Raw genomic sequence first — 12,390 nt, 5'->3', positions numbered from 1 at the left:
AAAGCAAGAAGGCAACAGCTTGCTAAAACTGCCTAAAGAAATGAGAGATGTATTTCTTTCATGACAGAATGTACAGCATAAATCAATAGCTAGCAACAACCAGAGAGAGTATTTTTCAAGACTTGTACAAATATACACATAACAGATAGAGGATGAAAGCAGCCACAGAGTTTACTAGGGGAAGATAAGAAATACATCACAATATTAAAAGTTAGAGGTGCCTTACTGTGATGATGAGATCACAAGAGGAGTTGAGCAAACTCCTGCATTTTGGTTGCAAAAAATTTTACTCCTCCCTAAAAATTCTGTTGAAGTATAAATTTCAAACTGACTGACCTTAAAATAAATAAAAGTCATAACAACCCTCTACACCAAATTTCAATGCTTATTCTAGGGAAAAAAAAAGGCTGCAGAGTGTGCACATCACTATCAGATTATATGAAGAGTGCTATCTAGAAACCACCAGCATATGTTCAAATTTATTCTTGAATTACTTTGATTTTGAGATGATGGTTTTCGTTTCGAAAGAACTAGATCACGGTTCAAAAAAACCACAGTAGTGTTATAAAGAGTAGCTCATAGACTTGCCAGAGAATGCAAAAAAAAAGAATATATTCTTGTATTGAAAAGAAACATGAAAACCAAACAAAAATCCTAGCTGCTGTAAATGTTTAAACTGAAGATTAAAAACATGGGTACAATATCCAAGTTGCCTATAAAGAGATGAGCAATAATATTCAAATAAAGAAAAGCAATAAAAATAGTGCCTTTATAATTCCCAACACAGCTTTTGTCAACTAACCCCAAATTTGAGCAATCAAAATCTGCATGAAATTTTTGCCGGCAACAGATAAGACATAAAAGTATGTGATGATTAAGTGCAGTATTTTATGAAACAAAATATCCCCCTTTCTGAGCATCACTTCTGAGCACAGACTTCAGAGGAAAATGATGCAGAATATTTGGCCTCAGATAAAACTGAATTGAAACCAAAATAGTGAAACTGGCTTCTACTGATGCATAGCAAGTGTTTCCTTGGAGGACTGTGAGGCAGAGAGAGAGAAGGAAAAGATTTTTCTTTGCACTCTGTATCTCCCACTATTTACAAAACCCAATGGATCCACAAAGATACAATACGAGAAGCTGATAGGAAAACAGGATAGTTTTTCATCTTCTGAATTAGATTGCTGTTTCTTAAGATGTTAATTTTAGAAGCCAGGATTAAAATGCAAGGAAGTATAAGCACTCCACTCTTTCAAAAAGGTGAGACTCCACCACCTCCATAAACACAACCTGGTGCTATGTTGTTTACATACCCAAATACTCTAATTTCTAGAGGGAGAAAAAAAAGCCAAATGCAAAATTTTACATCTGATCTTTCAAGTGGTCGACAGCAGGAATAACGACCTGAGCAGCCATGGATCAGACCTACTGGAAAGAAGAGCTGGGGGAAGAAGAAGTGAAAAATAAAATAAGGACACTTCTCCCCCAGCCTCCTCCCCTGCTCCTTCTAGATAATAATGGCTCAAATCCTGTCTCCTCTGTTTTCTGATGTCTTCACCAGTCTGATAAAAACAGGGAAGTAAGAAACCACTTCCTCTGCATTTGAACTTTTTGGGAGATGTTACTTATGCATTATTTCGGAAATACTAGACACACCTTCTGGACACAACAACTCACTTTATCTGAAGCTGAAAGCAAAGAAAAAAAGATGTAAATACTCCAATAGGCGTATCTTGTGCCTCCCATGGTTCTTAACCAGGTTTGGTGTCAACAGCAGTCCTTAAAAGCTAAACAAACTTTTTTTAGGTTTTCATACCTATCTGACACGACTGAGAATGAAGTTTTCATTTCTTTGTACACTCAATCCTCCAAGTATCTAATATACAATTCCTACAGCTCCCTCCAAGTCCTGGATCTGATTCACAAAGCTGTTTAAGGAATCAGGTTCCTATTTCCAATTCAGAACAGGTAAACTTCTTATAAAAGAATTAGAGGCTTTGACACTTGCTCACCAATTAAGCTTGTGAGAGCCCAAAGATCATTAGATTTCCACTAACTCACTGTCAGAGGAAAGAAGCAGGGCTCTGAATCAATTGTATACAGATGTTCAACTTTTCTGGGTTCCTTCCTGGAATTGATCACAGGTATTCCTGAAAATAATGCTCCTTCCATCTATCCAGCAGCTGTCAGGGCAGGTATGCTCCCCAGCACAGCACAGATCACAGAGCAAAAAATAAATTATACACATGACACAGGAAAGGCAAACTTAGATGAAAATCCAAAATACTTTCAAAGCAACTTCCAGTGGAGCAGTCTCTGAAGTCTATCAAGACTGGAAATGAAAGCCAAGACCAGATGACAAGGAAAGTGATTGAAAGGAACTACTATGAAATGAATAAAGGCTACACAGACTGAAGGGCAGAGAAAAACCCTTTTCTTTATAAGAAAAATAATGAAGTACTTGCAACTTCCCTTCAATAGAAACTATAATCTCTAACAAAATAATAATACTTTCTGTAATTTTGGTCCTATAAACCTCAAACCATAATCAGAGAAGAACTGCAACTCCTTTTGTTTGATGTGAACACTGTACACAATGTTTCTGATGAACCAGAGAACAAAATCTCACTAGCTGACAGATCATTTACATAAGCAAATATGAAGATATTTCTTTTTTTCTTTTGGTCCCAGAATTACTGAAAGCCAACAGTATGGTACAGCAAGTAAGCTGAGAAGAAGTCTCATTAAAAAAAAATAGTGACATATTTATTTAATATTTTTCATATCTGCTGAAATACTGATCTTGGGCATATATTCTGATTTAGCTTCATATAAAAATATGGTATGTGTCCATCAGAATTCTACCTCACTGTAAAAGCCAAAAAGCAATTAAGTCTTCAAAATACTGTACAATGAGCACCACATTTTGGCAAAGGGTTCAACATATTCCATTACAGAGGATAGACATTTAATCCACTACTCTTGCGGAAAGAGTCTTCTCAATTCATGAAATATTCAATTTATCTTTTTTCTATTAATCCTAGCCTGTCTCTGCATATGGTTTATATCTGCCAATGTGTATTTTAGGTTTTACTATTGTATTATGATAAATATATTGCATATAAAGTCAAAATTAAGAGCAATTGTATTTTTGTGAAGTATTTTGTGCGTACATCTGGAAACAAATCAGAGAGAAAGGTTTAGTGGTTTTGATTCACATAGATTTCAAAAAACTAAAGACTACTGTCAAATATTTAAATTTGCATAAATTCAATCTATGTAGGATATAAACATGAACCCCAGAATTTTTTTTAAAGATAGGCAGAACTGACCCATTATTCAGGTTGTGTGTATTTCTCATGATAAAAGTGCCTTTAAAGTTTCTTTGAACTATATGCAATTGCAGACCTTTGGGCTAAAATATTCCATGTCAGTGGATTATGATAGATTCAAGCTTTTGAACTTGATTTTGTTTTACAAAAATAGAAGTCAAAATTATTGAACCTGGATTGAGAGCATTCTAACATCTTGTACAGTGTTCTTCCTTTGTTCCAAGCTGTCTTGAAGTCTTTCCTTACTGAACTATGGAGCCTTACCTCTTCACTGACCCTGACCTGAAAGGAGGATGGAAATTCAGGAGCAGAATTGCTTCACATCAGACCTCTTGATGTGTGTGAAGATTTTCCCAAGAAATAATCCTTGGATTATATCAACACAGGCAGCACAAGCTGCAGGGGAAGAGGGAAAGAGTAGAGACTGCATTTAAAGTCCAGAAACAGTAGGTTTAGTTGCAAGCTGCTCAAACAGACTGACCACCTGGGGGAAGAAACCAGCAAAGGAGACAAAATGCAACAAGAAAGAACAGAAATTCATCTTCTTTGTACATATGAATTATGACTTGTTATGGTCTTTGACTATACTTCTCCTGCTGTTGTTTCCAGAGGATTCAACTTTATACACTTTCACAGTGCAGTGTGGTTTTTCATAAGCTCTCTCCCCCTGTACAAAGTAAGTATTATTTAATTTGGTACAGAAATCATAGAGACCTCACTGCTAATTTCTTTTGATGTTTTTTAAATCCCAACACCACAGCATCTGACTTCTTCAGCAACATTAGTAAATCTTCAGAAATAAACAATTGTTCCTGTTTTGCAAAAGAGAAACCTGCACACTCAAGAATCAAGCTCAAACTTATTCACTAATTTTGGATGCTCAACCTGAGACAACAGAAAATAACTTCTCCTGGTTCAAAGTTCTTGATAGAGTTTCACTCTTTCCATAAATTTCAGTTGTTAGCTCTCTAGTATTAAACCAGACTCAGGAATGCCTAACTCCTTATGTAGTGTAAGAATCAGTTTGTGTGGACAGAGCACCTCAGGAATGTCTTGCTAAGAACCCAGGAATAAAGCTCTCCAAAGAGATGCTTTACATCCTTAACCATGAAACCATATTCCTCCTATTCCCATGGTTCTCATACTTGTTTTTAACACTGCACAACAAAAGAGGTAGGAGTTCCTGCACTTCCCAATCATGACATGCACCCAAGTCTTTCCTGTGCAGGGTATGGAGAACCTCCAGAAGGAAAAGAATGGAGCAGCAGAGCTGCAGATGCTCATAACACATGTCCTTCAGACTGTGATGATTTTTCCTTTCTGGGCAGGTTTTTGGGTTTTTTTGTTTTTTTGGTATAATACAAAACACTGCTTTAAAGAACAACTGGAAACATATGTTCAGTACAAGCAAAACTATCAAATGATTGAGACACTAGGCATAGGAAGTTGCTTTTGAGAAAAGCCAAAGAAAACTGAATTAGTAACAGACATTTTGCTGAGCACTACTTTCATTTTAGGGACACAGTGGAAAAGTTCTAAAATTCTTTTGCCTCAATGGAAAAGCCATTTCTTTCATTCATCAAGCTGATTAGCATTAAGTGGTTAACAGGTCAAATATTTTGCAGTGCTAATAAATAAAAATACCTTCATTCAAAAGTAGTGTCAAAATTAAAATCACATACTACAAATGCAGTTTTAATTCTAACACTAAATAATTTTAAAGTATTTGCATATGCCTTATAATGTAACTTATCCCCCATTCCCCTCCACTTGGCCAAGACAAAGTTATACAATTGAAAAGCAAAAGCAAAACTTCAATAGCTAGAATATGTCTCCTGCATAATTGGGAAAAGATTATTTACTTGGAATTTTAATGATGACTGTACTTAGAAATTTTTAACCTTAATTTCATTCTTAAACCCAGGCACTCCAGATATCATGTTTTCATTTCTTTATTAAACTGGAATCCACTAAGGCTGTGAAGGTGCTCCTGAATGGTGGATTGGCTATCTTTGCTGACAGGGCAGATACTCATTGCTTTACTCATTCATTACTCAGTAAGTTTGAGGAGATGTTCACAAAAGAGGGAGAAAGAGGAGAAAACATACAGAGCCTGTGTGATACAAGCAGCCATCAGCGGTGGGCTGGCTTTAGACTGCTCCTGGCATGCAGCTGATTACAAACATCAGCTGGTAGCTTCTGGCTGCACCAGAACCTGCCATACACAACCTCAGGTGAGCTTCTAACCACTCACAGCCCAGATACAAGGGACAGAATGTGATTTAAAGAAAAAACATACTGATTTTTTTCAGAAGCTGAAGGAGGGAATGAGGAAACAGCAACTAGTGAAGATAAAGAAGAGGAAAAAATCTAATGACAGATAAACCTGTCCCAAGCACTATCAGCAACCTCTGAATTAAGAACAGCTTGTTTCCATTCTGATTCAGTGGTACAGGCATTCATGTGGTAACTATCACTGAGCATCTGAGCAGACTCTAAAAGCACAGTAGCAAACATTACCAGCTCTCTCAAATAAGAGCCCGCACTTTGACTCCCTCCAGCACTGAATTTGTTTGCCTTCACAATTGCAGAAAACGATCCAAGTAGGTTATGGAGACCAGAGGCTTTCTAAGCCAGATGTTACTAGAGTTGAAGAAATGAGTTCTACATCTTGTTCTCATTCTCAAGCAGGTTTTGGCCCAGAAGATGATCTTTCTTTGATATCTGACTGCGCTGTTCAAAGCAAAATCTTTGGCATGTACCTGCCTTTTTAATGCTTCAAGAGGCAAAACAAACATGTTTGAGGTTATTCACAGGTCTCTACAGCACTGAACATACCAAATCCTCTGCTGTTACTGGTTGTCCTTTCTTGTCATTAGCCACCACCATTCTCCCCAGTCTTTCTTTCATATCTTGAAGGCTGGTGGTAAGTGCCAGGATGGCCATAATCTCACTTGCAACAGCAATATCAAACTGAGCCTGTAAAGTAGAAATGACAATCATGAACCAAATCAAAGTCAGCTGAAATACTCACAGGGGATCATCAGGGATAAACTCAGGAAAGATAAATTTCACACTGGCATTCAAACAAATTCTAAATGGTAACTTACAGCTTTTGAGATTACTTAAGACTAGAGTAACTTTACGTACAGACTGGGCAATGAGCTGTGGGAATGAAGACCTGCAGAGAGGCACCTGGGGGTCCTGGTCAGTGGGAAGGTGAACACGAGCCAGCAGTGCCCTGGCAGCCAGGAGAGCCAACCCTGCCCTGGGGGGCATCAGGCACAGCATGGCCAGCCAGGCAAGGGAGGGGATTGTCCTGCTCTGCTCTGAGCTGGGGCGGGCTCACCTCCAGTGCTGGGGCAGTTTTGGGTGCCATGATACAAGAAAGACATAAAAATATGGGAAAGCATCCAAAGAAGGGCTACAAAAATGGTGACAGACCCTGAGGGGATACCATATGAAGAGCAGCTGAGGTCACTTAGTCTGTTCAGCCTGGAGAAGAGGAGACCAAGGGGAGACCTCATTGCTGCCTACAGCTTCCTCATGAGAGGAAGAGGAGGGGCAGGCACTGATCTCTTCTCTCATGAGAGGACCCGAGAAAATGGCCTGAAGTTGTGTCAGGGGAGGTTTAGACTGGATATTAGGAAAAGGTTCTTTACCCAGAGGGTGGTTGTGCACAGAGTCCCAGGGAAGTGATCACACAATCAAGCCTGAGAGTTCAAGAAGCATTCAGACAATGCTCTCAGGCATAAGGTGTGACTCTTGGGGGGCCAAGTTCCACTTTGATGTATCCCTTTCAACTCAAGATGTTGTATGATTCTGTGAACTTCAAACACTTTATATTCCCTGATTAATATTCTCCATTACACTACATTTATTTGAGGACCAGTGTTGCAGACTGTTTAGCCCCTTGGCTCACATTATCCTTAGAGAAGCTCCCTGAAGGATCAAGAATTTTCTTTCTGTGGCAGAAACAGGAAATCACCAGATGTCTTTTGAGCTTTACTGGCCTGAGCAAAGGAACACTGTGGAGGGTTTTTTAATTTTTTTTTTTTTCTGTAATGATCTCCAACAGGTTTTTATTCTGGTTTCAAAAACATTCTTGTTACATTTGATCATTCTTTTTCTACTTAAGCTCAAAATTTAGAGTCTATGCTGTTAAGTCTTGTGCTTAACCTATGAAAACATAAAATATATCTCTGTTCCTTTTTTTTTTTAATTAAATGAACAAATATGTAAGCCAAAAAGCACAAAGAACTATATGTGGCATCAGTTCTATTGCTCCTGTAGAAACACACCCAAGCTGTGCAGCATTTCAGCACAACGTAAGCAATAGTTTTTACTTTTCTTTTAGATTAGTGGGACTTGCACTAATGCACTGTTAGTAAAGCTCAGGCCACATGCTGTCAGGACATCAACAGAGAAGAATAGAAAAGCCACTAATGTATTATGTGATAGGAATGCAGTGTTGGCAGTGACCAAGAACTGCAATTTCTTTGGTAATCTCTCCATCTCCAGCAATTAAAGGCTACATAAAGTCTAGTAACTGACATTCTGCTGCTATCTAGGTGAGTAAAAAGCCCAGGACTGCTTCTATCAGACCTCTGGCAAATGTATCCCATGCTAATACCAAGGAATCTGTTCAAACTGAGAGCTTTGTCTGTTTTTAAGAAGCACCTACATAGAACATACCCCCTACCACTCTTGTGCATTTGCCCAGTACTTTAAGAGCTTCTGCCCTTTTTTAATCCATGTTCCTGCTTTTAGTTTTTGACAGCTACAGCCCAGAGCAGCCCTATTCAGGCTGATCTCTATGTACCCACTTGTTCAGTCAAAACTTCTGAAGACACCTGAGCGTTTTTCTGCTGTGGACAGAGGCAGAGAGTCCTGCATACCACGGGAAAGAAAAATAATTCTGTAACTGAGATTGTCAGCATAGTGAGTCAAGTGAAATGGTGAAATCACAAAACATTTTCTGTATTCTTTGGAAGCAGTTCTAAATGCAATGAACTTTGCTGGTATTGTAATGACATGGATTCCACTATCTTTTCTGAATTTGAGAATGTCCTCAGTTAGTCATTGCAGCACAGGTAAGACAAGAAATAAGCCTGAGAAATTTATGTCCAAACTATATGGTGAAATACTTCTGATCTATCAGAATGTTTATTGGAAGACTTCAGAAAAGTTTTTATCATTATTTCTATATAAACCCAAAAGGAGAGGAAAAACATCCCAGGTAGATGCTCAAAGAGTGACATAGAATTTAATTGAAGAAACAGGCAAAAAAATTGTAGTAGCAGGTGCTATTTTAACTCTAAATAACCTTTATACACCTATGAAGTGCTGACAGAAGTCTTAGCTGCAAAGTCAGTTTTTTATTGATGAAAGGATCCACCCACATGGATTCAATTGCAGGATCAAGGGCATCAGTCATGTAATACTCTTCAGAAACCACAGCATCCCTGTTCATTAAAATGCAGACTTTTGTGCCTGCTGCGCTCTGCCATTTTACACAGGTGTCATTGATTTTAAGAGTGCTAGAACATCACTCCAAATATTTATAAAATGCATCTGTTAACCATGAAGTCCTGTTTTCTCTGGATCTCTAGCTAGGCTCTGAAATGAGTTTTCCCAACTGCTAACTCTATTTCTTGAGTCACTAAGTCCATGTTAAAATGTGAATGGATATGCATCAGTACAACATCTCAATACGGAAAGCATTAATTTTACCCAAAAAAGTACAGAAGCAACATTTGACAGCAATATTGTCAAGTAGTACTCTAAAATAAAATAAGTCACATTTAACTCAGTAGTACAATTACAGTGGTAAAACACTACACAATAAGGCTGGCAGAACCCAGCTTAAGACTAATAATCATATTGAGTCACTGAAACAAATCTAAACATATGAAAAGGTCTTAAGTGTTGAAGGAACTCACACTAAATATTATATTTTGTAGTCCCAGCCCATTATCAGAAATGACTATTAGTTAATATTGAATTTCCTGGGAGCTGCAGACAGAAAAATTTCTATTTTGTGCATTCACAACCAAAGTAACTGAGCATTTCTAGTCAAAGGGTCTCTGCTTAGGGCAGAGGGGTTGGAACTGGATGATCTTTCAGATCCCTTCCAACCCAAACTGCTCTAGGGTTTTATGATTTCTCTTTGAAGTTCTTCTCTCCAATTTGGCTTTGCTTTACCTGCTGCAAAAAATACAGCACTATGTTTTGGTCTCTTTATTCAGGTATATGTAAAAGAAAATGTTGAAGAAATGGTAAAGAAAAAGTAAAGCTAGGATTTCCAAAAATGTGAAAGCCTTATCTCTACCACAAAACCTGTTCACATCAAAATAGTCAGAACCTCATTAATTTCATGATCCAGAATGTTAGATTACAAGATCTTCATCAAATTAAGAGCCACTTCACCACAATGAATTTCCTCCTCCTGACGCTGCTGTTCTATGCTGGGCTGTTTCAGAAATTCATTTACCTACATTACACCAGGAACACTTGTTCAGGTGGTGTTGGGAAAGTCTGGCTTTCAATTTATCAGTAACTTTAATAAACTTCCATAATCTCTCATTCAGTAATGCAGGTTAGCTTTTTACACCATTGAAAAGTACGCACATACTCATTTGCTGAACTATCCCTTCAAGCCCCCACAGCAAAAGCAAGCACATGCTCCAAGTTCTTACAGTTCAGATTCCAGAGCTGAGATGCACGACAGGTAAATGAGAACTCTGAATAAAAAGCTTATTTTTTAACAACTTTTAAAATTAAATTTAAATGTAATTTGAATTATGTGGGTCCTACATAAATTGTTACAGAGATTTAAATAAAAATTAAAAGTCATACAAATTAACTTTATGAGGGCTCAAAGGCATCTTGTCATAGGACAATGTTAAACTGCCGACACATGCAATTTTTTAAGCGCTTTCAGCACATTGTAGAATATGCATTGGTTTCTGTTGCTGAAAATTCAGATTCACTTACAATCAGTTTCACTGCAAGATTGCAATACAACAGCAACATAGAGCACTATTGCAATTCAAAGTTTGCTGAAAGAACTGCAGAAACCCTCTCAGCCTCCAATGCAAAGTCTGTCCAGAATGTGATTTGTGAATGCCTTTACATACCTGACGGACAAATCCCTTCTCCGTGTTTGCCTGCCCGACGGTTATTTTGCGCAGGAATCTGTCATTTGTATCCACCACTGAAATGAGGGAATGGCAAAAGCACAACATGTTAACAAGCACTCAGGAATGTGGCTTTTTCCAGGCATACCTGTTGTCACACATATGAGATTCAACTGCTCCAAGAGCGTGACCAGATGGCCACACTCCTGCATATCAGCACTGGCACTGACTTGGCTGCTCCCTTCTACTTGATACCATTTGATGACAGGTTGAAAAAACTCCAATAGAGTTTATTTGAACTGCATTTGAAGCTAACAGATTCTTAGCATTCTAACATACTATTTAGTATTTTACCTACATGAGAAAAACCAGTCTTAGTAGATACAAAGCACCAGATCTACTTCAAATCATCTGCTTCATCGCTGACTTGTTAAGAACTGACTTTAGGACTGCATGGTGTTGGTCAGATTTGGTCAGTTCCTCTTTTGAAGGACAATTATGCTGTCAGATTGGTTCTTCCAGAGAGGTATCTATCTTCCACACACATCACAGGAACTAACTCACTCCACACTCAGCTGCACAGCATGAGCATGATCAGAGGGCCGGAGCACCTGTTATGAAGACAGGCTGAGAGAGTTGGGGCTGTTCAGCCTAGGGAAGAGAAGGCTCTTGGGAGACATTATAGCATCTCCCACTACCTAAAGGGTCCAAAGAGGGACTTTTTTTACAAGGGTGTGTAGTGATAGGACAAGGGGACATGTAAATTCCTACAGAATGAAAAAACAGACTATCTTTTTCTTACTCTAGGCTCTGTAGTCCTAGAAATGCTTAAGTTTGCACCAACCCTAAAATAAAGGGTGCAAGGTACTCTTGATAAGTTCAGCTTTTAGCTTGGCAATGAACTCATCTTCTGGTAGATTTGAGTCCTGTTCATTTATAAGCAGAGACTCCAGAGAAGCTGTCAGCACTCAAGGTAAGTGAGCTCCTTCCGCTTTTCCCGCTGCTTTTGGAAATTAAAAAAAAAAATCTGTCTGCACAGAAAAAGATGACATAATTACCCGAGAACAAGAGGGACTTGGAATGTTAATTAAACCCCAGTTCAGGGCTGTGAGTGAGCTGGGAGAAAACCAAGATTTAAGTCACTTTCCCCCTTCTTGGGCATTTCCCTTGGGGTTGTAAATACCACACATATCTTTTTCCCTCTGCTCAGTCTTTAGGCCCCTAATTTCTTCAGGAATCCCATTTAAGGGATGCAACACAGATTTGGCCAACTCATTTTGGTTTCTATATATACACAGTCCCACTCTGTGCTGGCAGAAGTTGCAGAACAGAGCCTGGTGCATGGAAGCTGTGGCCTTGCACCAAGCTGTGGCACCATATGGCACAATGAAGCCATATGGCAGCTGATCTCTCCAGCACACACTTCTCCCTTCTCTCCCTTGGAAGCTCAGTCCCACAACACCTAGGCAGACCTAAATGTCTTCCCTGTGTACACAGGCACTCCTAAGGGCAGGAACCCACCTTCCCACCAGCCTGGGCAGCCAGTGAGCTGATTTTTTATCTGCACCTTCCTCTGAAATCATGTGACCTAAACACCCTTACCATGAAATTGTAACTGCTCCTGCAGCTCCTGGTGACTGAGATATACTTACTGTGGTCACTGTGACCAATTCTCACTGTGGTCACTCACTCTCCAAGGAAATTCCAATAGCTGCACTAAGTAGTAATAAAGTAAGAAATAACTGGTTTTGCCATAAAAACAATTTTTCCTTCTCTACATCTTCCCTCTTCCTTTACCCAAAGTAAAGCTTTCACTAAGGTTTAGGTTCAAAGAAGTGTTAGGTTTCATGTATTCACTTCCTTATCCTCTAGAGATATAAACAGAATCTGACTATCAGGGAAAGACAAAGAAGGGG

General features: G+C 38.7%; 2 protein-coding genes across 2 annotated transcripts in view; both read right to left on the bottom strand.

Moving 5' to 3' along the window:
* LOC311152149 (monofunctional C1-tetrahydrofolate synthase, mitochondrial-like) overlaps window positions 1-12,390 on the bottom strand; it is a 107,058-nt gene that overhangs the window by 93,258 nt on the left and 1,410 nt on the right. Inside the window, exons 2-3 of the mRNA XM_084202996.1 lie at window positions 10,475-10,551; window positions 6,174-6,314 (exon numbers count right to left, since the gene is read on the bottom strand). Of these exons, the coding sequence (XP_084059122.1) occupies window positions 6,174-6,281 (108 nt within the window). The 5' untranslated portion in view covers window positions 6,282-6,314; window positions 10,475-10,551. The remainder of the gene's footprint in view (window positions 1-6,173; window positions 6,315-10,474; window positions 10,552-12,390) is intronic.
* LOC311151918 (monofunctional C1-tetrahydrofolate synthase, mitochondrial-like) overlaps window positions 9,730-12,390 on the bottom strand; it is a gene marked incomplete at both ends in the record, with an annotated part of 42,956 nt that continues 40,295 nt past the window's right edge. Inside the window, 2 exons of the mRNA XM_084202631.1 lie at window positions 9,730-9,828; window positions 10,475-10,551. Of these exons, the coding sequence (XP_084058757.1) occupies window positions 9,730-9,828; window positions 10,475-10,551 (176 nt within the window). The remainder of the gene's footprint in view (window positions 9,829-10,474; window positions 10,552-12,390) is intronic.

This window comes from Fringilla coelebs (assembly GCF_963513975.1).
Source record: "Fringilla coelebs genome assembly, chromosome: 3".
Classification (NCBI taxonomy): domain Eukaryota; kingdom Metazoa; phylum Chordata; class Aves; order Passeriformes; family Fringillidae; genus Fringilla; species Fringilla coelebs.
The sequence above is the reverse complement of the archived record's forward strand: the minus strand, read 5'-3'. Positions and strand labels throughout refer to the sequence as shown.